Source organism: Porites lutea, chromosome 5 (genome assembly GCF_958299795.1).
Source record: "Porites lutea chromosome 5, jaPorLute2.1, whole genome shotgun sequence".
Classification (NCBI taxonomy): Eukaryota; Metazoa; Cnidaria; class Anthozoa; order Scleractinia; family Poritidae; genus Porites; species Porites lutea.
Window position 1 is genome coordinate 39,319,841 of NC_133205.1, and position 26,360 is coordinate 39,346,200.

At 37.9% G+C, this 26,360-nt stretch overlaps 2 protein-coding genes across 3 annotated transcripts; both read right to left on the minus strand.

Moving 5' to 3' along the window:
* Positions 1 to 1,164: 1,164 nt before the first annotated feature.
* Positions 1,165 to 22,606, minus strand: LOC140937417 (syntaxin-binding protein 1-like). Of its 2 annotated transcripts, XM_073386973.1 has the most exons (31): positions 22,527 to 22,606; positions 22,399 to 22,448; positions 22,211 to 22,292; positions 20,156 to 20,232; positions 19,600 to 19,675; positions 19,276 to 19,320; positions 18,235 to 18,287; positions 17,280 to 17,366; positions 16,403 to 16,468; positions 15,836 to 15,903; positions 15,515 to 15,602; positions 14,915 to 14,955; positions 14,740 to 14,785; positions 13,771 to 13,814; positions 12,888 to 12,934; positions 12,501 to 12,555; positions 12,080 to 12,140; positions 10,777 to 10,842; positions 10,292 to 10,375; positions 9,745 to 9,833; positions 8,778 to 8,827; positions 8,560 to 8,620; positions 8,408 to 8,456; positions 7,021 to 7,116; positions 6,023 to 6,107; positions 5,804 to 5,816; positions 5,666 to 5,696; positions 4,924 to 5,010; positions 4,212 to 4,248; positions 3,423 to 3,500; positions 1,165 to 2,774 (listed from the first exon to the last, which is right to left on the minus strand). In XM_073386973.1, the coding sequence occupies exons 1-30, from the start codon at positions 22,552 to 22,554 to the stop codon at positions 3,439 to 3,441; spliced, it is 1,824 nt and encodes a 607-aa protein (XP_073243074.1). In that variant the 5' UTR covers positions 22,555 to 22,606; the 3' UTR covers positions 1,165 to 2,774; positions 3,423 to 3,438. The 2 variants fall into 2 exon arrangements, with proteins under 2 accessions (XP_073243074.1, XP_073243075.1); XM_073386974.1 differs by lacking the exon at positions 16,403 to 16,468.
* A 1,385-nt stretch (positions 22,607 to 23,991) lies between these two features.
* LOC140938883 (serine protease 23-like) lies at positions 23,992 to 26,071 on the minus strand. Its single transcript, XM_073388409.1, has 2 exons — positions 25,948 to 26,071; positions 23,992 to 24,956 (listed from the first exon to the last, which is right to left on the minus strand). The coding sequence occupies exons 1-2, from the start codon at positions 26,039 to 26,041 to the stop codon at positions 24,067 to 24,069; spliced, it is 984 nt and encodes a 327-aa protein (XP_073244510.1). The 5' UTR covers positions 26,042 to 26,071; the 3' UTR covers positions 23,992 to 24,066.
* Between the last annotated feature and the right edge of the window lie 289 nt (positions 26,072 to 26,360).

A 26,360-nucleotide genomic window follows, 5' to 3' on the forward strand; every position in this document is an offset into this window, starting at 1 on the left:
ACATCCACCCACCCAGCCTAAATATAGTTTGACTTGACTTGATATGGGCTTGTAGCCTGCGTAGCAGCCGCTTGGAAGTAATGGGCGCAGGAAAAATGGGTTGCGCCATTACTTCCAAGCGCCTGATAGGCAGGCTAACGAGCTTGGGGTGATGTAGATCAACTAGTGGAACTGACGTCTGTGTACGGTAAAGAGATGATAAAGGCTTTATCTTCCCTTGATACCGTAATCTGCCGATTAAAATTTCTCCCAGTTATAGGCCCATCTACCAGTAAACGAAAAAAAAAACATCCGATTAAAAGCCCTCTCTCACATTAACCCCGTCTAAATGATTTATTATGACGATTTGATTGGGACTTTATTCTATTCTAGTTGTAAGCCCCCTCGGATATAAGCTCAAATAGGCCCTGCGGCACAGAGTTTACGGCATAGTAGGTTGTTTATAAATGATTAAATTAACTGCAAAAACCGTGGACGAAGATCCTGCTAGTTGTAAACGTTGGATCTCTAGAAAGAGATCAAATCAGCTAAAATATAAAGAACCAAGAACGAGAAGTCCAAAGACGACTGCAAAGCTGATTTAAAACGACGTGTATTGTTTTCTATAACAATATTTCGGCTGGCCCCCGGGGCTGGCCATACCAGCCTTCTTCAGGTTTACAGATGTTACTGAACTTATGTAGCAATCACAATATTATATAGGTGGAAAATGTCGCAATAAAAAGGAAGAGGCGGAAATCACGTACAACATAAAAATTGGAAAGGAAAAATACTAAGGATATGGATTACAATAATTCGTAGCCTGCGTAGCAAGCGTTTCCGTGCGGTTTAGGAGCAAAGAACGAGGAACGAGGACACGTTTAAAATCAGCTTTGCAGTAGTCTTTGGACTTCCCTTTCTTGGTTGTTTGTAAATCATCGCCCCAATTGTATGGACAGTCCGAATCATCCAAAACCTGGAGGCGGTAGAGACAATCTAGACAATTTCATGACTGAAACCAAATAACATCTGTAACATCTCATCCCCGGTAACAATGTGCTTCGCAGCCGCTATGGCCAGAGTCACGCAATGTTTCCCGCTCTCACGCGTGGCCCATGGGGGCGGGAGGATTGCGTGACTACGGTCTGCGAAGGAGACTACGTTGAAATAAAAAACTCGCGTGCATGGAGACAACATTATTTTATTCCGCAAGAATAAATATTTTATATCACAAAATCTAGTACATTTGTAAAACCAAGTTAAGCATCAGCGAAAGCAGTTTTACTCGAATCGCAAAATTCATTTTAAGCTGAAGATAGATGTAACTCCCCTATGAGTGTCGCTAGTACCCTTTTCACCAAATAAGGTGGAGAGGCCATAGCTCACCTTGAAAACAAGTGTTGATAGCCTAGCTACAATCTGGAGATGATACAAAAACTTTTAGAAGATTGTTTAGGGGCGCAAGGACTTTGAATTGCATAGTAATATTTTGGCTTAAACCGTGTGCTAGACTGCTGGTAATCCTTTAGATGTTATTTTTAATTAAAAGAATTAATCGGCCCCTGTTAAAAGATAGAATATCAGCTCTTTTTGAAAGAATTGTCTCGATAACTAGAAGCCAGAGCCTATGTTCGATATATTTTAAATTCTAACATGACTCCGAGGCTTTAGGGTCAAAATTGCAAATCAATTCCCAGAAGAGACTTGAGCACAAAGAAAACCAAACCAAATATAGAAAAATGACCAGAAAGCCTCGGAGTCATGTTAGAATTCCAATATATGGGCTATTGGCCACTTTAGAAACGGCAAGGAAACTGGGTCGAGTTAACTTTCGCAAAAGACTCGTGGGACTGCTACTAAAGGTATTGAAAAAAAAAGTGTTTGAAAAAAGAAAAAAATTCCGATCCAGTTCCCTTCTCGTGTCTAAAGTATACCTTTGTGATATATTTGTTATATAGACAATCCCACAAGTGCTTGCGCGGGTACTATCGACAAAGTCCAACACTCTTTTCCAAAGTCAGCTATTTGGAGCAAATCATTTATTCTTTGATTCCCTGAAGAAGTCAGGCCGTGTGTGACGAAGTATTGCTCTTTTCATTGTTTGCATTCAAATGAAATCTAATCAGCAGTACTACTTTCATAACGTAATATTTATCAGGCTGTACATACCTATAGTAGGTCTAACATTTAAGGCCTCTGAAAACAATATTCTATGGTGTTATCATTTACATGAAGCTTCTTTAGCAATACTTCTGCATGGTATTTATTAACTGGCGATCTCGTACAGAACAAATTCACGCGTTTGGGCATTTTTTGGAGGGTTAATGAAGGTTTCTGTTCACTTCTCATTTGAAACTCACTTTGAGAGGTACAGACTGCTGCTTTGTTAACTTAAAGATATGAATTTTAACTTCTAAAAAATTAAAACTTCTCAAAGGCTTAGTAAGGCTTCCTCGAACAACTCAGTCCAATTCTCAAAATACCTTTCAGCTGGACTAGGAATGAGGCCCATAACCTGGCTTGATTTTAAAAAAGGACAAAACGAAATTTGCATCTTTGACACCAAAATAGGCAAAACTCTTAACAGCGGGACAACACATAGCGCCCAAATCACTGAAGAGATTTTTTATATACCCCCGGGGATCATTTCTTGGGCCCCACCGTTACCGAGTAACCTTTTTTTAGCATTCTTAATATTATTTGACTGAGCACAGTTCAACAACCAGCCAGCTCTTCAACTTTGTTCTTGATTTTGTACAATTATTGCTTCTGCGTTATTTATCATCCTCTTGTACCTGTAAGATAATTTTTAAGCAAACGATATTCCTTCAGCATATTGTAAAATAATTACGATTAATATGATCTTAAAATAACTTTACACATAACGTTGCCTGGTGTGTCTCCACTGCCAAATATTACGCATTTAACAAGCAAAACATTTTCTCCAGTCCATTCGCTCACTTGGAAATTTTAATTCACGCCTATCGACCTTCCCGCTTTCTATATAATTACTGCTCCCCCACCCCCCTTCACCTTGTTGGGACCTGAGCCCCAGGGCTTCTCGGTTGCCGTGCTTTTTTCTATAGTTATCCAGCACCTTTGATGTTATTTTACCGGATATCGCAAGTGTACTCCAAATATGGTCAACACAAGATGGTTATGAAGAATTTATAGCCGGGAAATTTGAGCCAATCAGAAACGGAGTAATATTTTGACTGAATGACAGTTATGAATAATAGGCCACTACTGAACTCCTATAATTCTCACCTTCAAAACGAGGCTAAGTGCAAAACCTTTCTTGTGAAAAGCTATATTTGCCTGAGAATTAAAAATCATTTTCATGTGAATCGCTTCACACTACGCCTCGCTTTGAAGCAGAGACTTGGGGTAACTCGGAAATGGTCTATTGATAAATGAATGAAGTCATCAATCTCTCAGCTTACCAACCAGCACCATGGATCAACCTGCAAGCTCTCTTAATGAAGCCAAGAACAAGTTAGGAGTAATGATACTCGTAGAACCTGCAATAGGCAAATAAATATGACACTAGATAATGGCCTGTTTTCTTATGTATTCAAAGAAATGTTTTTAATAACAAATCAAGTTCATTCCTATATTACCGGAAATTCAAATACTTTCTACTTATTTCCTACACGAACAAATATGACTTTTTGGTATTAGATTTCAGGGTCCTAAATTTTTCAATTCACGAAATAACAATATAAAAAGTGTTGCTACTATCCCTCTTTTTAAATCCTGATTGAAAATGTTTCTTCTTAGCTGATTCACCACTTGTAAATAATACTTGTTTTTTGTTGCGTTTTGTCTGTTTTGTTTTGCTTGCTTTTTATCTTAATTATATTTCAGTATGATTTCGCCGCTTATTATTTATTCATTATATTTAGTCTTAAGTTAGAGAGGGAGCTCATATAATAAGCCCCAATTTTCAATTTGAACTTCCTCGCCAGAAAAAAAACTTTTAATTCTTTTACTTGTAATTTACGTCTATTTAATATTTAACTAACATTTTTGTAATATATTGAATGTCTCTATGTATGTATATAATTTTTTTTTTCTGGCAAATAAATAAACTGAAACTGAAACTGAAACTAAACTAACAGTTTTCAACTAGATTTTAAAAGGCAAAAACGTTCGGTCAGGTTTTTTTCACAATACAACAAGTGAAGGTTCAGAGGATATTGACAGGTACTTTCACGAAGTATAAAACTTACCAATCAGCACTTCCCAGTCTTTTTTGGCAGCAGTTACCTAATGATAACAATAAACAAAAAAAAACATAACACATCAATGTTTCTACAATCTGTCAACTTTGAAAATGAATGAAACACGAGAAGGTGCGAATGATCGTCCCAGTAAGCGTAGAACTGTTGATGACAATGACTGGTGTTTGGCAATATGGAAGTCAATAGAGGAGTCAAAGTGAACTGTGTATGGTCAAATAATAGTTCAAAAATAATAGTGACCTTAAAAATTAACTACGAATATGAAATCGGATTTTGAGCGATCTGTACATTAATTTTTGCCTGCTACTGATCAGCAAATAAGATTGGAGTGATAAGAAATTATACGAGCCACAAGTTTGTGGTTTGAAACCTCGTAGGTGGAAGGGTAATTAATTTCATACTCATAGTTCAAGCTAACAGTCCCTATCATATACTGTGACATTCATTAAAGAGTCATGTCGTAAATTTTCTTACGGAAATAAGTTGTGGCCAATTTAAGTCCGCGTACGATGTTTCTCATGAGTGAGAAATATCGTTCGTCCAATCAAAAGCCGTGTATGTTTGTGCGTTCATGGCAGTGCATGGGTGTCCCGCCATTTTTCCCGCCAGTTTTTTGTGTTTATGGTTCCCGCCTTTTTGCGCGTCCACGCTTCAATCATTTAACGAGATAACCCTTTGTGCTACTTTACCGATACTTTACCTCGTAAGCTGTTCTTGTTTCAGAGTAGCAAACTCCACCAACAATAAAGATGATAAGCCGGGGACCTGCTCGAGCCTCCGTGGAGCCCTAAACAGGGATCAAAACGAGGTAATGTCACGTTTACAGCACCGGTCGCCAGGGACTAGAAAGATTTATGGATTTTATTATGGTACAAGGCAAGATAAGGAAGGAGGGAGGGAGGGTACGGGTGATTTCAGAAAAAAATACCCTGCAGACTGATTTTGAGGGGGAAATCTAACAAGGAAAAAATTTGGGGAGGGGGGATATCCTGCACTGAAAAAAAACTATTGCACCGTTATATGTCGGGGAAACAATTATATCTCTAGAGGTTTGGAAAAAAAAACGTTCTTACCCAAACCAAATCACCTATACCCCCCTCAAAAGTCAAATAGTCGACCCCTTAAAAATCTTTAATGCCACGAGAAAATCGCTGAAAAAAAATTGAATTCTTCCCTCTTTGAAACTAAGTATGTTTGTTTAATTTACTGTACGTGGAATAGAATAGATTTGGAATAGATTTGTAAGTGCAGGGTTCAATGCGTAGAATATCAGGAAAATGAAAAGTCTGGTAATCACGTTCTCCACAAACCAAGCATCTGTATACTTCACCAGGACAAATGCAACAAAATTTGGTAAATGCCGTTTTCAATACTGCAACTGTCGCAATTAAAAACATTAACCTGATGCTAAAAAATTTTAAAAATGAAAAAGAAATACCTACCTTCTCCTTGTGCCAATGGCCATAACGTGCGCTGTTGAAATGAAAAGATTTTGATAAAGGAAACAAACAAACAACAACACAGGCAAAAGCACAAATCAAGATTTACAAGGCCTGAAAACTTAGGGTGATAAAACTTACCTAACAGCTTGCCCTGGTTAATAGAGGAAAGAAAAACAAAACGAGGAAGTCAATAATATTTCACAAACTTCGGTCGAAACATATGTATAATAGGTATTGTGCGGTTATTCGCGCTTCGATCCGTACTTGTCACGTCCACATCGTCCACGTTAGCGAGAGAAATGAAAACCAGTCCTCAAATTTTAACCTTTCAGATTTAAATAGAGTCCTGTCCCGTACCTTTGCTGCTTAATGCATTGCTTCCAGATCGCTGATCGGACGCAAACGGGTAAAGACTGCTACTCAGCTTTTCATCAACAGCTTCCTAAGATAAGGAAGTAAATTAACTAATTTAGTCTACGTAGGCAGGCAAAACGTGGAGAGCTTTCATCTCATCAAACACAAACATTTTTGCAGGGGCGTAGCCAGCCCATAGACTTGTAGGCCCAGGCCTACAATCGTTGGTTTGATCACTCAACCACTTGTAATAAATTATGCATTGTTAGGGCGAGCTAAAAAGCTTAAGAGCTCAAAGTGTTGGTGAGGTCAGTGCGTACTAGTCATGCGTGCAATTTTCAAGATATGTCAGCCAGGCCTATAACTAGTCGAAAAGCTGGCTACACCCCTGTTTTTGTATTTATAAAAATTGAACAATAAGAGTTCAGTCACGGTTTAGGGATAAAGGATCAACTTAGTGTAACAAAGTGTTGATAATCTTATTTCGTAATCATAGACGACCAGAGTATGGATGCCTTGTAACTTGTAAAGCTTTCCCCTACTACATTTTCATTTCCAGAGAGCCTTGAGAACAACATAGGAAGACTTTGACCAGAAAACGTCAATAAGTGAACCTGCTATGATATCCTTTCGGGCGGTTCCGTTAAATCGTCTCAATACCTTTACATGGCATTTTTTATTATTATTTTCTTTACTTACACTGCTGGCACATCCTCCATATTGCCAAACGCGCAGTAAGCTCAACGAAACTACAAAGAGTGTAGAGAGCAGTCATCCATCCCAGCCCTCACATAATTTCCCTCGCTCAAAAGCCCACTCGATAATCCAGAGCCCTATTTATAATCCATTTTTTTACTTAAACTCCTCGCCCTCTCAAAGTGTTTTTCAAGAACACGCTTCCGCGAAGCTCAAACGATTTTTAACCCTGTTAGAAGGTGCAGAGGCAGAAAACCAACTAGGATAAGTTCGAACCATTTTTGTGAGATTGTAGCTGCACAGACCTCCATAATGTCCTTCACCACTGGTACCCATCTTGACAGCTCGTACAGTGAAGTACGTTCCTTCCTGGCCAGCTTCGTTCCCTTTCTAGCAGCAGACTTACCAGGAGAGATCATATAACAACTATTAAAATTCTGAGAAGCAGGCGGACAAGACCTATCGAGTATACCGTATTTTCTCGATTTTCTGGCCGGGATGATAACTAAACACCGGGTATAAACTAGGAAGCTGAAAAGAAGCCCTTCAGACATTCATTTGCAGGTGTAAACATCAGGCCCAGGTTGCTCAAAAGCTGGATAGGGCTATCCACCGGATACGTATTACGGGAAACAATTGCGGTGTTATCCGGTGGATAGCGCTATCCAACGTTTGAGCAACCGGGGCCAGGTTTAAAGGGAGAATACACGAAAGCTAATAAAAGGGAACAAAATCACTTCCTTATAAAAAGAAAAATTTGCCTGGTCAAGCAAGCCAAGTTTAAATCAAACTGACGTTGGAGACCTTTAATTGAAGAAATAGGGTCCTAATATTTCAATTGGAGCAGTGGTCAACTTGAGGACAAAACTGATCCTTTCGCTATTAGACCAAGATGTGGCAAGACAATTTGACATTCTTACTTTGACACCTGTGGATGGCCTATCCAATTCAAATGAAACGTCTTTGGCAGAATTTTGGCATAATACTAGTTAAAAGTAAAGATTCTCTACTTGCACATCTCCCAAAATGCACCTTGCTTGCCCCCCAAATTTTTGCATTAGCATTGTTTTCATTTTCCCTTGGGACGGTTGCCCAGGAGAAAGAAAGGTTATGCAAAATTTTGGGGGACAAAGAAGGTGTATTATGGGAGATGTGCAAATGACGAATGCTATGAAAAGAAATTTCGGAATTATTTCTTGGAATTTTTACTTCTCGATTATTAGCGAGAAAACCAGCCTTCAGAAGTATAAGTTTTGAGTTGGTGATTGCAATCCTCTGCTCTGGTCATTAATTTCAAATAAAAGTTATTGCAGGGAATTATTTAACTTTCAGTATTCCGTACCATCCAGGGTTGAACCCTTGATTTTAGACGTGCTTAGCAAAGGATAACGCCTGCACAGGAAGTGAAGATTGCTCTAAGTTATAGCCTGCGAGGAAGGCTTTTTGGGGCGAATGTTTTTCGTTTGTGTTTCGATAAGTACGGGTACCAGCCACGCGAAATCTGAACCGACGTCAAACTGAGAGAAAACGATAGGGGGGGGGGAGGGGCGAGAGAAAGGCCTTCTTTCTCTCCCCCACCCGCCATCGTTTTCTCGTTTTTCCTCTTACTTTACGAAACACAAACGAAAAACACACCAAAACAAAACGCCTGCCACGCACGATGCCTGAGTAATGATAAAACGTAATACTCACATCCTGTAGGATGGGAACTCCAAGATAAGCCATGTTTTTTATTATAGCTCTGGAAAGAAAAGAATACTTTTTACCTACATATTTAGCAACATTTTATAAACTTCCCTCACGTTTAGCTAAATGTTAACAAAAGATAAAGCTTTTTGACCAACCGATAATCTGAAGGGATCTGTGCATGTTCACATAGCTTGGCCAGATTTTCTTCACTGATGCCTACGAAACAGGAAACATTTTAACTTTAATACCTTCTTTACAGTAAATATACAGTTAAGATAATTACTTTGTAAAAAGGTTTTTACTATAAACATAAACAATAACAACAAACGTTTCCAGGAACGTGACGTGAATGCGTCTTTTATTACAAACCTACCATTTTTGAAAATAATGTACAATAGAATGATCCTTATCTTGTCTAAAATACTGCAAGAGAGATAAAATACCAATCAAACTAGTAATGTAATACTACAGACAGATAGGGTTGACATAATAAAGGTCACTTATTTAAGCCCGATTAAAGCCGCTATCATCACACTATATCGGTATGATGTGAACAGCAACGGCTCGGGACCGGAACAAGTCGTTCACACACATCGAACATCATGACGGCGGGGTTGGCCGAGAGCCGGGTTTAGTGAACTAAATCCCAGTCCTCACTCCTGAATATTTACTTCTGTCTTAGTGGGTTCCAGTCTTCGTTGCTACTCATTCCCTTCCGCTACGGTCCGAATAGGTGTTTACACTGCACCAAAGTATGGAACAGAACCTATCCGATATGTGACGCTCCACTTTTGAGATCGGAGTGAAGCAGCTTTGCTCCGTAACAGAAATCACGTGGAAATCAACATTCTTGGGTGTTAACAGAAGTCCTATACGGTAGAGTTTTCATGCCGACGCAAAAGCTATCCTGTAGGGCGTGAACACGGACCATTTTCATAATGGCGACCTACGAATATATTCTTTTTTTATGTATGACAATTAACACCTTTCTGACCTCGTTTGAAAGAAAGAGTTTTTTGTATTTGGCACATGCTAACGAGGTCAGAAGGCTAATTATCATACATATAAAAGAATATATCAATAGCCCGCAATTATGAAAGAGGTCTTTAGCATAACTGTCTCCTCAGAAAAAATAAATTTCCTGTTAAACAAATTGTCCAAAATTGGGAAATCATATATTGGAACTTAGAATTTAGTAGATTTAACATTCGCAAAACCATAATCTGCGCAAAAGGAAATTTAAGCGTGGTCTCGAATCCAGTAGTTCATATGATTGTGATATATAATGAAACCCTTAACGTAAAAAGAACCAAGAGAGAGTATACACCGGTAGTACTCACTGAATGTCTGAATTCAACAGTAGTGGCACAATACTCTTCATGGGGTCTTTCATGCTCTCGCCAGCTTTATCCACACCAGTAGCAAGATCCTACAAGAATTTAGGGTTAGACTTTTCCGGTAAATACACGAACACGCTGTCTGTAAAATGCAGCGTAGCCAAGTCCAGCACGAAGAATTACGAATCACCTTAAAATGTGGCTTCATGTAATTTAGGCGAGGTTAAACACGACAAAATGTTAGTCGGCGGTCTCCTTCACTAATCGTATGTGGAGTGGTCTTTGGCCATTTACAGGTCCTCAATAATTTTACCGGCTCTCGCTGAGGTCAATCATTTTGCTATAAAAGTTACCTTTCCCGTGAAGTCGTTTAAGCGGTTTTGCCACCAGCCCTCCCCTCCCTCCGGACGTGTCTTGACAAGTACCTACTGGACTTTAAACTGAGGTTCTCAGTGTGCGGTGCCTGTTGGTTGCCGCTGAAAGGTTAGTTACCACATTCACATTATGAAATTTCCATATAATTACTTACATTATCAAATGAGACACTTACCTGCTCCACAGCACATAGATCCTTCAGAGCAGTTTGATTATACTGCTTCATACAGTCTTCCGCGAGATGAAGTTGAACGATGAACTGAAAGACAAGAGAAAAGAATAACATTAGTCTTTCTTTCAGGGTTAACGGCATAGATCTATTCACCCAGGACAGCTAACTAGCACCGGTCAAGTCCAAGAATAGATCATGAAAACAATGGACGCTATAGGGAGCTACGCGATTGTGGTGCTGTTTTTTGCGATTTCCTTCAATGGCCAGGGCTTTCACAAGATTGAGAAGTGGTTTACAATTCATGTCACATATTTTTTTTTCTTTTTTCTTCAAAAATAGACTGCAGATAGATATAATAGACTAGTTTGTCCCTGAGAGGCTACTCAACTCAAGTATATAAGTATATTTTGTAATGAAATCTTCCTTTGAGCTGTGTTCCTGTTTGTCTAGGATTTAAATTCCAGTGCTATGCTAACAAGGACAATTACCTTGCTGACTTCCTTTTGATATTGAGGCATCTTCTTGAGGATAACTTGCAGATCCCTCATTGTTGTCTACATCAGCAAGTAATAACACAGGTTTAAACACGAAATGTAGGACTGGTTATTAAAACAGGAGTTTAACAAAAGGCCACGTTCTAAGCCAGTTTAAATTTGGCCACCTCTTACATCTAAACATTAGAGAGTTTAAGCTTCACGTGTACGGCAAACGTCAGATTTAAGTTGAGAATTTCCCAAAATTAAAAAAAAAAAAAAAACAGCTCAAAACAATTCTTATGGGAAAAAATTGCTTGAAACTACTAATTTACGTGTAGAAATAGTGAACAGCAAACGACAAGTAAAGGGGAAACTTGGTCACGTGGTTTAAATAAGCGTTTGCCGTCTGCCGTAAACGTGATGCTTACCTCTCTATTGGACAGCTTAAAGGGGCTATGCTACAACGACATTGCTGTTTTAGGTTAATTCTGCACGGAAGACATTACCTAGCGGCTTTGCCCATACACAAAATCCTCCTGCGGAGTTATGGAGAAGATATCGCGCATTTTTTCATCACCTAGCTCTAAGTCCTTACAATTGTTTTGGTGATTTTAGTACGCATAGCATTAAAACTTCAAAAAGTTGGCCCAACTTGAACAAGTTTCAATCCATGTCCATCCTTGCCATCCGTTACAACGGACGACAGTAAACAGTTTCAATGCCTAGATATAGTATTAAATAACAAAACTGGACCATTTTTTTTGGAGTACAACTGATGCGAAAAAAGTTTCAGCTTTTCCCAAAAAAAAAAACAGCAAATAGCGTGACATAACCCCTTTAAACAACGAGGACGTTGACGTCCCTTGCGTCCGGCAAAAAGAACAACCGAAAATTGATCTTTTGTCTCTTTCGGTAGTCCAAGGGTGGATTTCCACTGTCGCGTGACTTTTGGGTGCTTTAAAAATAAAATAGGGGCAATAATGAGAAATCGCGCGTAAACGTAGAGTTAAGCGAGGTTTAACGAGAAATTAAGTGCGACCGCATGTAAAAAAGATACATGACAGTAGAAATCTAACTTAATTTAACTCTTGCAATCGGTTTTGGAGGCCTAGTTTGGTTATTTAAGCCTTTGCGGACCCTGGTTCTGCATGTCCGGATGTGTTCGCATAAATGTGGCGGAAAAGCGCAAGTTTTGTGGTGAAAATTCCAGGACTAAAATTTGCTGGTCAGTTACGGGAGATATCCATTTCTGGGAGGCGTCCGTCACGGCTGAAGGTTCCACTACATTTACAAGCAGTTTCTTTGGCTTAATTACCTTATTAGAAGTAGAAATTTTCTTGTCTGCAGCAAACTCTTTTATTTCTGAATTTACTTTCCTGAAATGTAGAAACATAAATAATTGGGTGGAAGTTACGTGTAAAAGTAGATTCATGCTGAAGACATGATGGATGACATTACATGTATTTTGCGACAAAATGGTACATGGTTGCTTGGAAGAAAGCCGACATTTTTCGACGCCACTAATGGTTTACCCACGAAATGACTTCTTAGCAAAGAGCACGAGCAAATTTCCAACCATTCAGAAGCACTCCCCAGATCTGGGTAGTGACGTAAACAGCACGGAATTTCTGCGCTCTTATTTTCCCAGACGTCATTTCGCGTGGAAACCATTAGTGGCGTTCCAAATTTTCTCAGCTTAGGTACATGGGCAATTGTAGAAACATTGTTAGAGATACCTTAAAACGTCTGCTATGTGCTCATGGCGATTCTTTACCCACATTTCATCATTCTCTGTGAAAAATTCCAAATTAAGCTTGACATCAGTACAACAATTTACTTCAATTCCCACGTGAAACAAAGGAAAGTGATTGTTTCTTGGTGCTACCGAAACTACTGTTAGTTTGCTCTTATTTTGTGGTGCGGACATTGTTCAGTGCCCTTTCAATTTTTTGTTTTATGTCATTTGGTGATTGCACCCGTTCGCAAAACCAAGATAGCACCAGGAAAGTGGGAGAAGTCTGCACGCAAGCTTATTACCAGGAAATACGATGTATGCTGTAGGTTCTTAAACAGCTTCTTTTTCTTGCTAAACACAAAAATCACATAGTCATGTTTTATCTCACCATCGAGGATGGTTTCCTTTTCTTCACTACCAGATGATGAAATGTACCTACAACCATGCAATCAAAGAACTGTTAAGATCTTAGTAGAATTTAGACAAATAAACTATGCTGTATATGTTGTGGTTCAATTAATTTTTATTCACAATTTAAATTTTATTTTTCTTTGTTTTTGGGTATGGTATGTTCGTGTAGGATACCGTAATTAATAAAAAAAAAATAGAAATTTTAACTGAGGATAAAACTGAACTACGACATGAAAGAGGACTCTCCGTAAGGGTAGATTGTACAGTACAGTAATGCCTCATTGTACAATATTACGACATGTATTATATATTCATATTGGTAAAAGGCTGGATAACATAAAGCAAAAGCTTCCTGGTGATTAGAGGCATTTTTTCAGTTTGTCAATCTGAAAAAATTCATGTGAAAAAGTTTGGATTCACCTTACAGTGTATAACCAAGTATGTCTTACAAGAGAAAGATAAGACATATATAAGGAACTTGTTGTGAAAGAAGTAAAGAGGTCTAGGGATAAGTGCGTGAGACATTTTAATCTAAATGGTTCAAAGTGTCAACCTGACTTAAGGCCCTATGTCTTGCATCCTCTCTGTACCACTACGTATGTAAATCAATACTAAGGGGGTAGGAGTTAGTCTCCTTTCCAGCTGTTCTTTGTTTCATCACCCAATGCTCCTGGAGAGGAGCGTTGCATGACAACACTAAAAATGGCTGTGTGGGAGAATAAATTGGAGTGAGAAGTGGGTTAGTTATGGAAACTAAAATGAATTAATTGTCTTTTGAAGTGGGGAAAGACACAATTGGCTTTGCAGTTATTCACTGAGCTGAACCTCTTTGTAACATTTAAAGAGTCAAAGAAACTTACTTGTACACATCATTAACAATGTGTAGAAGATCATAAGTCATTGCCTGGAAAGGAAAACATAATTCAGGAAATTAATAAATAATAGAATGTTATGGCAGGAATCCAATAACAAATTGTCTCTATAACCCACCTTACCTCAACTAATGTTAAAGATGCTTATTAAAGAAATTAAATGATATAATTCAAATTTTTTGAGCTCAGCGCAAAATTCTGGAAGATAAATTTGGCTTCATATATTACTGATAATTTGTACTATCATTTCTTTGAAAGCATAACTAAGCAAGAGCATGATTATTGACATCACTTGTGGGACATTAAATTTACTTTCTGTATCTGCTGCTTACTTTGAATAAAAGAGTTAGAGACTTCTTCTGGGAAATAAATGCACTTGCTGGCCGTACAATAAACTGAAAATTTTTCATGCTCCTACACCTCATGCAGTAGGTATTTGAAATTCTTGTTAGTTTTACAGCCAGACCATTAATTTATTTGCTGGTAAAACACTCATGTAAGTCTCTAACCCTTACTTAAGAATAAAGATTGTTACCAAAACTTTATATTAACTAAGGCTAAAACCTCGGATAAAATCGTTAAGACAAAAAATAACTATTTTTTCCTGCCATCCTGACAAAAATGGAATCTGTCACCGAATGAGTGCCCATCTTCCCTCCTATGGCTACCTAATCCAATGTTGTTTAGGATAACACAAGAATTATACATGTTGGTTTTTACACTAAATCAACAATGAATAGGGGGTGGGGAGGGGGCTTAACTTTTCTGTTTAAAGGAAATGGTAGTATGGTGTCAAAGTTAAAGAAAATGGATGAAACAGTCTCAACAGTTTTGTCCAAGGTTGTATACGTAGCTCTGGAGATGATGAAACTGAAAGGGTTCCTTACATGCACTTAAGATATGCATAATTTTTGTAAGTAATTTTTGCACGCTGGAGTGGAAATTAAAATCACAAACCTGAAAGGTGAGTTCATGAAGCAAAGGAGAGACTGTGTCAAATCCTCTACAATTAACATAAATAAAAAATCATTTCAAATTATTGTAGCAGTATTTTAAACTATAAAGAAGTAGAACAAGAAAATAACACTAAAAAAACTGTAAATAACATTATACTTATCACTGTTACATGTACCTGTCTAGTAAAATGAGCTGAGACCGATGCTTTTGGGGCCCCTGAAAGACAAAAGACACAAATTTGAAAACAACAACAACAAAAATGTTAAGGTTGCAATCTTTATTTGATATTAAAAAATTTCAAACTAATTTTCTGTGAAATTCAGAAAACCCTGAACACCAGGGATATATATTCTGGGATCCTGCTGCAAGAAGAAGCCAATCAGGTGTGGAAAAAAACAGCAATTTTTTGTGGTTTTGTGACTTGCTTGGGTGTCCTGATCTTTGCTGTGATTGGTCATAACAACATAAAACAGTTTGAAAGTAATTTGTGTTCTTCTTTCTCTCAGACTGTGGTACAGTGTGTGTAAAGGAAAGGTGAATTGGTTTGAATATAATGATAGTTTTCCACTCCACAGAAAAATTCCCTTTCATTTGTCCATGCAAACCACAACAAAAACTTTGAAGAAGAGATGACAGTTTGCAGTGATGTAAGTAGCCCCCATAATAATGGCTTAGGTAGTCTATTCCAAGAACGACCACTCCCTCCTCTAACCGGTTCCAAAGGCACTTTTATGATATTACATACAATTTCTATCAAGAACTGTATTTATTATACCTCTCCCATGCCTGCTGGGTCATCTGCTTTGTATGCATGAAGTTTTGATTGCACAGCATTGGCTAATTCAGAAAGATGAAGACCATCCCTGGCAACAAATACAGAAACATTTAAAGTCAAATAAACACTGAAAGAACTATACTTCCACCACTCCAAATTAAAGGTTTTTGGCTTATAGGGGAAAAGGCTAAAAGATGCAAGTTATACAGAAACACAACTAGTGTACAACACTTACCAAGTTCAGTGATCAATCTCACCCATATTCAGGACATTCACTAATCAAAAAAGATTCCTACTTTGTGTAATAATATTTTAACTTACTTTCTGTATCTGACTGAAGGATATTCACCCAGAGTGGCACATAATGTGGCAATCTGTTCAGCTATTTTCTGCAATAATTAAAAGGACCCAAATTCATGTAAAAAATAGTGATGCAAACAGGATTCTGCCATGATTTGATTGTGTTACATCAATAAGCCTGGTTCAGACAAGGAACAGGAGGGGGCGGGGCTGCCTGAACCTGAATCTTCACCATCCAAATTTATTATTATAATGCAAGTGATTTAAACCTTTCAAGAAAAATTGCAAATTGAATTAAAGTGTTCACAAAGATGAAGAAAGAGAGGCATGAAAGAAGCTATCCATATCCAGCTACTAAACCATCTATGACCACAGGAAGTTGGGATAACTTTTGATCTTCACAACACTAACAAAGTTTGGTGTAGAAATGAAGACTTAATCAATTCAATTCAACATGCAATATTTAAAATAAAGGCTTGAATCATTTGGCTTATAATCTTACAGCCAGGTGCACAGATGATCACTTGCACTGGTAAGCATATATTAAGTAATTTCAAAATGCAAGATTGTCTCCTGTTTTTTCCTTACCTCTACATGTGATTCCAGTGCACTCACATTTGATAATGTCTTAAGCTGAATGCCCCTGGAATCACTCTGAAGTAAAGAAAAAATACTTCTAAAAGCATGCAAAAACACACAACAGGTAATAAATAACCACTACAGCATATACAGCTGTACAATGTACAATATAAAATAAAAACAAAAACAAAAATACTAATATTACATGGTACAATGTATCCATCTAAAAGCAATCAGCAGTTAAGAAAATGATAATGCAGATCACAATATTAATGATGTACATTAACAAGGTTAGTAGTCAAAACTTGATAGAAAATATTATATTTTACCCCAGTTTTAACTCACATAACCTGAGAATCTCAGGCTATATGAGTTTTCCTCCTCGCTAATGATGAGCTTGGGAGCAGCTGCCTTAAAGGTTAGTGGGAGGCCAAATGCAATAAACAGAGAGGAGGTATCCATGGCAACCCTGGCAGCAGGACCCCCCCCCCCCCGCCCCCAAGAGTGACCACTAAGGAGCACCAAAACACTGAATGAAATACAAAGGAGATACTTATCTAAGAGAATACTTACCTGAGAAAATACAGTCTTACAAAACCACCCAGCAGGGAGGGAGGAGAGGGAGCAAGAATCCACAATGATTCACAAAAACACAAAAATTGATCCACTACGATCAGCAAGCAAAGCTTCAATGCAACGCAACACTAACAAAAGCGCACACAAGGAGCCCTGCAATTCCCCGAGGGTCGAGTGGGAGAAGACTGCTGGCCAACTCGCTCAAGTTTATATTTGCCTAAATCATGATATTTAGCCACATTTAAAACTAGGGTGAACATAAACTACTCAAAATAAAATCTCATTCAGGAATCAAGTAATTAATAAATACCTCAGAATACTGAAAGCGCTGTGCTTGATCTGAAGGTTCTGGGCCATAGAAACTATGAAATGCTTTAGGAGTGTCCAGAGAATAAACCTACAAACCATAAACACTCTGTAAAAATTATGTAGCTGTTACATGTACAACTACATACCACCGCTGTATACTACTACCATGAACTGAGCTTTTTCCAGAGCAAGGCCCTTTGGATTATGTGTCAAAAGCAGCATGTTTCTGTATGAAACATTCGGAAAATAAAAGTTCATCTGGAACTGTCATTTTGCTGTGTTGTTTGATATACAACGGGATATTGAATATGCAATAAAAATCTACACTTAGCCAGCCTCGCTCAAGGTTTTGAATACTGGTAATCTACATGACTTTCCATGACTTTTCCCATGACCTTTTCAAGTTTTCCAAGACCTAAGGTTTAGTTGCTACTTTCAAAAATTTTCAAAATTTCCCTTGCTTGGCGGTATGTTTTTACCTTAAGTAAACAATTCAACAGACACAAACTCTGGTGTCCACCAAAAATGCATGCCGTTTGCACTGTTTAATTACTCCTTTCTATAGATATCTTACATGTACATTGTCCTTGCTTTGTCATCTGTAGTAACTAAACTACCAAAAAAAACTTTAATTTTCATGACTTTCAAGGGACGACAAATAAATTCCATGACTTTCCAGGCCTGGAAAATGAAATTCTTAAATTCTATGACTTTTCACGTTTTCCATGATCTGTATGAACCCTGTGTGAAGCATTTTAATCAGTCATTTATTAAAAGTTGCAGGTTTACCAATCCCATAATTAACAATAAAAGCAAAAACACAAAAAAGTCACCCCAATTTTTTGAAATTGATTTTATGCAAAACACAAAACACGCACTAGTTTGGTACAATTTATCTAGTAATCTTCATAGTAATATATCTGATTGAACTCAGTAACTGGTTTAATATAGCATACCTGAGATTCATATGGTAAAAATGCAATGTTTATCTCCTTCAGGGTCTTCACATCTATGATTAAGACATCAAATATTTTTATGCCATTCATTGGGAGGAAGATGTAAAACCTCACTTCTTCAAAATTATGACTGGAAATTGAGCCTAGTTTTTACTACAATAATTTAGTAACATTGCACTTTTAAAATTTATATTTGTTGACATGATCTACTATTGGCCTCAAAAATAGTTGAGACTCTATGAGCTAAAGGACCTTTCTAAAGTTTTACTGACACAACATGTATCTACTTCAAACAGGAAAAATAAGCCTTCCCTCCCCTACCCCCTCTAGGCATAGCCTGCAAAAACAACTGTCTCTCTTCATTCCTCACCGCTGGAGACATTTTACCAGGAGGGATATATATGCATAAGAAGCAGAAACACCATACTGATGAATTAAAATCTGTATGGAATCTGGCCATGAGCTCTGATTGGTTGACGTTGGAGTTATATTGTTTTATTATATTGTTTATGAATGACAGACAAAAGATAAACCGTCAAAAGGTCAAACACAAACATAATGAATCTGCCACACAACAGTTAATTTTCATGGGTTGTAACTATTCTTCTTTAGCAGAAACATTTGAATTTAGCTGGAGCTTTTTCACTGAGGAACACAATACTTTACCATAATCGATCAGGGAAACATAAACATTTGGAACCCCATGGCTACTAAATTTCTTATGCACAGCTGTAAAAATTGATTTATGCCATCAGTATGTAATTTCTGTCGCTGGGGCACAAACATTCCTCCACGCAAAATGCCCTGAGCGACAAGGAGAAAGGAATAATGATTTTACAGGCTACTCTAAGCAATGTTGTACTGCTATTCAAAATACCTGTAGGAGACAAAAAACACCTCACCTTCGAAGGGAATGGAGGGTGAAAGGGCAAAGAATGTTTTTTTTCCTCCTAAATATGCCCCATTTAACAGCAGTAACACAAAATGTTCTCTCTGATGGTAGACTATGTTGCAAAATTAAAAGACATAGAATGCACTCACATTTAGCGATCCTGGACATTTCACTTATCAGAGAATCCGGGCAAACTATAATAGTAAAGAAAACCCAGTAAAAACTCTGTTACAAATACTTTATATGTGACTGCACATCAAATTTTATAGACCACAACAACATTATATCTGAAAATCAAAAATTACCAGAGACAAAAAATTAACTACAACATAAATTATTTTGTTTTCAAGCCAAAGAGACAGCAGTGTTGACTGCACCAGTGAGATAAATGTAATCTGAGAAGGGAGGGGCAGATTACTTGTGGCTACCATCTTATATTACCCTCTACTGTATAAAATCAAATGAAGCTGTACCTTCAGTGAAAAATATATGAGCAGCTTTGTATCTGTGATTTCCCTCAGTGAAATCTTCAACCAAGGCTCTTACTGACTGTTTAAATACAATTATTTATAACAACTATTATTACTACAAAAATATTTGTTTTACATCTTTTGTGGTCCAACCAGAGATGCAAATAACAGTTGACTATTAAAAAAATAATTGCCCTATGTCTAACAAAATCTTAACCGTGGCCGGATAACAATTGAGTCTGATTGCACTTTTAGTGTTAGACAGTGATGTTACAATGATGTTAGATTAATATCTTAGAAGCATCAAAATGTCAAATGTTAGTCAGTTTAAGTTTTATTGTTAAATGCTTTAACAAGAAACTAACCATCCAACTTGTTAATTATCTCAAGAGTTTTTGGAATGAACAAAGCATGTACATGTTCCATAGGAAAAGCTACACAGGATTTTTAATTAGTCACGCCAGTTCTTTCACTCAACCGCAACTTCAAAGTAGCTACTTCAATGAACAAACCATATGATCAAATGCCATTACAGGATTCATCCATCTTGCTAACCTACCATTTCATCTGGTGTAAGAAGGTAAATAGCTTCAAAGTTTTGTAAAGGCTGGCGTACTTTTGTTATATCTTCCACAACTATACAATAAAAAAAAATGGAGTTAGAGAACTTCAATTATAATCTATGATACCAATATTTGACCACTTGAAATCATATTAAGTTATAAGACTAGTAATATTTCTCACTACATCTACCCCTGCCTTAGATATGACATTTATCTTAAAATAAGTCTTCTAACATTCAATATGTAATCTCTTTATTTCTATGCTCTTAAGTTATGACATTTTAAAAATTAAAAAAAATGTTATAGTGATTAGGGTTAACCACTGAACAATGTGATTAGGGTTAAGCACTGACAATAGTGATTAGGGCTAAGCACTGACTTGAAATGGTTAGCTTTCATTTACTGTTAGGTTTGTCACTATAAAATTGTAAGATGAAAATACAACTTGCATTCAAATCCACTGTGGGGTAGTGCTATTGGCGATGGATTTTGGTTCTAGAACCACGGGTTCAAATTCCACTAATGTAACATTAAATATCCTTCTTTTTTGTCTAAAAATAATTGAAGGGACTTAGACTTAGAAAAGATTAGAATGGTACAAGTTTGAAGGGACTTAGAAATTTTCATATAAGTGTAGCTAAGAGGGGAAGATGGTTATGAAGGATGAAATCTAATGCTGACCTGACCGGTCAACAATGCGTTTCCATAATTTCCCAATAGCACCTAGCGTGCTTGCTGAACCAGAATTACCCAAGACTGCCTTGCGCACATGCTGAAGAATTAACCGGGATCACCTTGTGAGCCTAGTTTCTTCATATCAAGAAGATTTTACATATTACCGATACAGTGGAAAAAACAATACTTCTCTACATGGAGGAATTTTGCGGGAGCCTCCACACAAAATACTGTACATGTATATACAATGTACATGGCTATGTTACGGGTCAAAATTAAATTCAGGTTGAAATTTTTTAACCTATGTTAATTCTCAAATTCTTTTGTCTCCTATCCCTGATTATTCATGAATTAGGCTTAGGAGTAAAAAGGACATTGAGAATCAACCTACAATCTTGGACAAAAATGTTAAGAAAAATGCACCTCGTATGTTTAATTTTAGAATTTACTTCCCTCCAAAGTCCAGCACACTCAAGATACTTCTCCCACCGCCCCCCCCCCCCCAAAAAAAAACAATGTTGAGGGGTGACTGGAACATCTCTCCTCCTGACTTAACAACACTGATCAGGGAGGGGTGGGGGGAGGGGACACCACAATGCTAAATTCACTGGGTGTGTCCCCCGTGCATAAGAAAGTGTAAAATTCTTAACACTTTTGTCCAAGATTGTAGGTTAAAACATTTGAAACTGAATTTATTTTTGACTTGTAACATATCATCCTTAACAGGAACAGAAATAAACTGCTGTAAAGGTCCTTAACGGAAAGCAAGTCAAGGTAACCTTACCGGATTTACAAAAAGTGTAATTTTTCAGTTGATTATGTTCTATTTATAAATCGTCTCAAGTTACTTGCATTTAATTGGTTTTTAAGATTACTTTGTTGTCCCCAGACAGAACAAAAGAGTCAGCAGTCTTTTATTTTTCTCTTCGGGCTTACGTCTTAATTAATGGTGGCTCTTGCGCATGGGTAACACATGGAGTAACTTTGAAAAAAAAAAATAAATAAATAAGAGACTACTTGTAGTCTAGGAAACTGAAGAGGGTAAGATTTCAGAACAACCCCATTATAAGTGTATGCATGCAGCAATTTCATACTACTTTACACCTGACAGGGGGAGGGTGGTATCCACCCCCGTCCCCAGCCCCCGTAATTTACAAGTGGGGCGTTGATGTTGGAAAACGAAATTAAATCGTCCAGTAAGCTTTTTCTTCATCATCGAATAGTGAAGCAGAATATTTCTTATTGTAGATTCGTCACTGAATATCTGTACCTATCAGAGCAAAACTCCCTAACTTATGGAAATCAGTAATTGAAATACTTAATTGAACGATTTTGGAATAATTCCGATCAATATTGGACCACTGCACGACGCTTACTTGTAATTCCTTCTTCCACAATGTCGTGCATCTTGCAGCATGATGATATGATCCTCGAGCTTAACTGATCCACCACAAGAACCTGAAGAATCATCACACAATTGTGGTTTGTTTGCTCCATATACAAAAAGGACAGAAATGTATTCAAAAGCCAACGTAAACAAATTTAGTGAAAACACAAGACTTACCTTCCATTCGCCAGGCTTTTGCAAAGCGCGTATCACGTCTTGCATAATACCTACACAACATACAGAAATTTAGGTATTTGGAATCATCCTAGTAGCTGAAAAAGGTTGAGAGAAAAGGCCAAACTTACGCTGTCCGACCACAGCTTTCAGCGACATGGTGACAATTTGAAGCGGAACAGAAAAACAAAGATGGCGATAGCTTGGTAGCCTGGCCGAACAGGCGGAGCAGGGTATATTGGGCATGTTTTGAGACTCGTACTCCTCTCTTTCTCTGTGTCACTGGACTAGAGAAGTGGAAGCTTGGTATGTATACTGTTAAGCGCCAAATCTCGAACTGTTTGTTGAGGTTTGTTACATATCCACATTTCCGTTATTTCTTTCACAAGGGAAACTACTTTTGAGATGGCTACTTTCGGGGATCGCATATTTTTGGAGGAGTGTCACTCTCTAATTGGACATGCTGCTGAAGATGAAAATCAAGTTTGCATTTCCAGCATGTGAATAATTCAGGCCGGATCGGTCCACATGACGTCTTAACAGTCCTGATAAATCAACACAATCTAGAGAGGTTCGGCTTAATGACTTTCTTCCCCTGAAAAGGGGGCTTATTAAGAACGAAAGGAAGCCTTATATTAGGGGGAGCTGAATGGAGGGTTCACGGTACTTTAACATTTCTTATAAAAAAAATTAAATGTGAAGCTTCTCGAAAATGAACCTCTATACTAACCACAATTTGTGGATCCTCACCTAAATGGAAAGAATAAATCTTCGAATAATTATGTTTAGGATTTCTTGCCAAGTGTTAACGTTTGTAACATCGTTTGCAGTCCATTTAATTCAGTCGAGTGGATATAAACTGAACGAGTAGGCTTCATAGCATCTCTACGTTTTAATCGGGATCGATCTCCTTTGCCAGAAAAAAATGCTTCCTGTTTTCTGTTAGAAAAAACATCAGGCCCCTGTTTATCAAGCAGGGTCAAGATATCCGTGGGTTATGAATATGAATGTTAATCTGAACGCCTTAAAGCAATTTAGGGCCTGTTTACATGGAGATGGGGGACCCTAGGTAAGTGAGGTAGCCCGCTTAGGTGGGGTAACCCACCTTTCCATACAATCTCTCATTTTAATTTGATCACGTTCACATGATAGGTGGGGTGACCCATCGTATGCTACCTCGCCTACCTGGGGTCCCCCACCTCCGTGTAAACTGGCCGTTAGTGTAAAATATTTTTATTCTAGAATTTGATTTCTAGATGCCAGACAAGTTGTGACTAGTTTAAACTAAAAAACGCTTTAAAAAAATAATACAACAGCGTTATTTCTTCCGGCTTTCGACTTGACCCTCTGGTAAAATAGAAACTGAGAAGGATATCAAAAAAATGTTGATGCAGTTTATCGTGACCAAATAAGTAAACAGCTGTTTCGTGTTATTTTCTACAAGTACTCTTAACTCATTGATTATACTTCAGGGCTAGCTTTCAAAAACAGGGATATCTCAGGAAAACTATTGAAATTTAAATTTTATTAACTTGGTTTGATAAAAACAAATACATTTTTCAGTTTACTCAACAAATAATGTTTAACACTGCAGATGTCATAAACCTTCTTTACACGGCTTTTACATGTATTGTAGAAACAATTATTTTCTTCAATTGGCTTGTTTCATCCTTAACCAAGGTTATTGTTACAACCTGATCTCCGATTCCATCCAATCCAGCCGCATATTTCTCTAACCTTTTGGGGAGTCAACCGTATTACGACATTTGCTACTTTGTTATTAATGGCGCTCGATAAGATTCCGATAATGTATCGATTTCGTCGGTTGCGAAGGAGAGCGTAGACACCAGCTCCCGAGCAGCCTCTGGTGGCGTCACATTTATTCAAGATTACACTTCGGTAGGAGCTCGAGCTTGGCGCCCAGCCGACCGGGCATGACGAATACCACATCGAGTTTGCTCGTTTGTCGTTCGGGAAGCACGCAAAGTGCATTGTGCCTGTTGTTAACACTTTGAGTGTTTTTATTGAGAAAGCTTTCATTGGGAGATATGGCCTTCCATGTGGCAGCTGAAGTGTCAATACCGCATAATCGTACTCTGGTTTCATAGGTTTCACTTTGTACCAAGCGCGTGGCAAAGACATCTTCTTTACACGAAACTTGGAAAAGCGGCCATTTGCTTGGAGAACGTCCACATACAAAGCGCGCTTTTTGGTCAAGAACCTGCGCCCGTCGTGGAAACAGTGAGCAGCGGACAGAACATGGCGTGGACCAATCAGAACTCCAGAGCATGACTCTTGCGCGTTCATCGTCACTTTGACAACGGCTCTGAAGGGCATGATCTGAGTTTTTGAAGCTTTCACATGAATTCTATCATCAGGACCCACAATAATTCTCTTATGGTTTAAAATTTCATCAGCTGCTGAGCCAGGTATTGCAGGTATTTGTGGAATATGAAGAGAAGTTTCTTGTGGTGCGTCATGATGGTTTGAAGTGGCTCGTATATGAAAAGAAGATGTCGAGTTGTTGGTCTTGTAATCATTCTTACTTTCCTTCAACGGCACTAAAACAGGAATAGGCAGGCAAGATTGTCAGAAATCAGTTCAGTTGGGTTGTTTTGAAAGAGAATGTCGAAGGTAATGATGAAGGCTTATTCGCCTTGGAAATAATGTACTTTAAAATGTAGCAAATGCCTAAACTTCACCAGAATAAATCACCAGCAATTAAAAATAATGAGAAGAAACGGGTGTAAAGCGTGAAGAATTAGAGGCAAAGAGTTGGCGAGCATTTCCGACCTTGTGTCTCCTTTTAACCAAAGGGAATTTTATATTCCTGGAGAACCAGAGAATTTACTTCCTTTTTTCTCTCACACATGAATTAACATACGTCTTTTGCTTCCTACCCCCACCCCAGCCTCCTCCTCGTGCTCCGGTGGCATTGGCGTTCGATAAACTTGCGCTTTCATCAAATGAAATATTGGAATAAATAGTCGGTTTGAAAATGCGCGTGAGTCTGGGAACAAGTTGTGTCAAAGAGGCCATTTCTGAGTTGCCCAAGCCTCTTTTTCAAAGCGAGGCTGTGTGCGAAGCCATTATTATAACAATGATTTTTTACTCTCATGCAAATAAAACTAATTTTCGCAAGAAGGGTTTTACACACCAACCACGTTGCTCATAGCCTCGTTTTGAAAGTGAGAATTTATGGAACTATTGCACCAGACTGCACCATGGGACAAACAGAGTAATTTAACACAGCATTTACCGCATTCTCAAGTGTAGCTTTAAAACCGGCCAAAAGAGTACTGTAAATGGTCCACTAAAAACAAGAAACAAGTTGAAACACAAAGGATACTCTGCTTTGGTTTTTTCTTAGCGTCATACGAAACACCCGTGGGATAAAGCCTGATCTCAGGTTAATGATACGTGGCCGGGCCAGGAGAGAACCACTTCGCTCTCAGTGGACAAAAAGATGAGTTAATTGAAAACTAAGAATCATTTCTTTAAAATTTCAGACTGGCTTTTCTTTTCCCTTCATGGGAAGCGATTAATACTAACCTGAGTCCTTGTATGGGAATTCAGAAGATATTCCTTGAGCAATCGCAAGGAAGAGTACTAACCAAAGACTGAACACTAACCTTAGACAGAGCATTTCTAGCGCAAATCAAGCGAAAGTTTTAAAGGTCCAGTAAAGCTATCGAACTAATATACGTTGGTCATTTATATCTTTTGTCAAACAAAATGATTAATGCATGACGCTTGTTATAAGACAAATAAGCGCATTACGCCCACAATTAAAAAGCAACTTTGTTTCAAAACAGGAAAGGGGGTTAAATCGAGATATATAGACCACTTTCCAAATTGTCATAGAAAAGACTGATTTATGCAAACTGAATTTTATTTTTGCAAGCTGCTATGAATCAAGTTAAGAATTGACCGGAAAAACCTTCTCCATAGCTTGTAAATGAATA

Bases quoted from the DNA above. Each gene is read 5' to 3' on its own strand.
- LOC140937417 (XM_073386973.1), bottom strand. From the start codon at position 22,554: ATGTCGCTGAAAGCTGTGGTCGGACAGC. The intron at 20,233-22,210 runs GTAAGCGTCGTG...TTTATTGTATAG, and splicing joins TGTGGAAGAAGGAATTACAA to TTGTGGAAGATATAACAAAA. The intron at 13,815-14,739 runs GTTTGTGATTTT...TTTCCTTTCCAG, and splicing joins TTCATGAACTCACCTTTCAG to GCAATGACTTATGATCTTCT.
- LOC140938883 (XM_073388409.1), bottom strand. From the start codon at position 26,041: ATGCTCTGTCTAAGGTTAGTGTTCAGTCTTTGGTTAGTACTCTTCCTT. The intron at 24,957-25,947 runs GTTAGTATTAAT...TTCCTGTTTTAG, and splicing joins ATTCCCATACAAGGACTCAG to TGCCGTTGAAGGAAAGTAAG.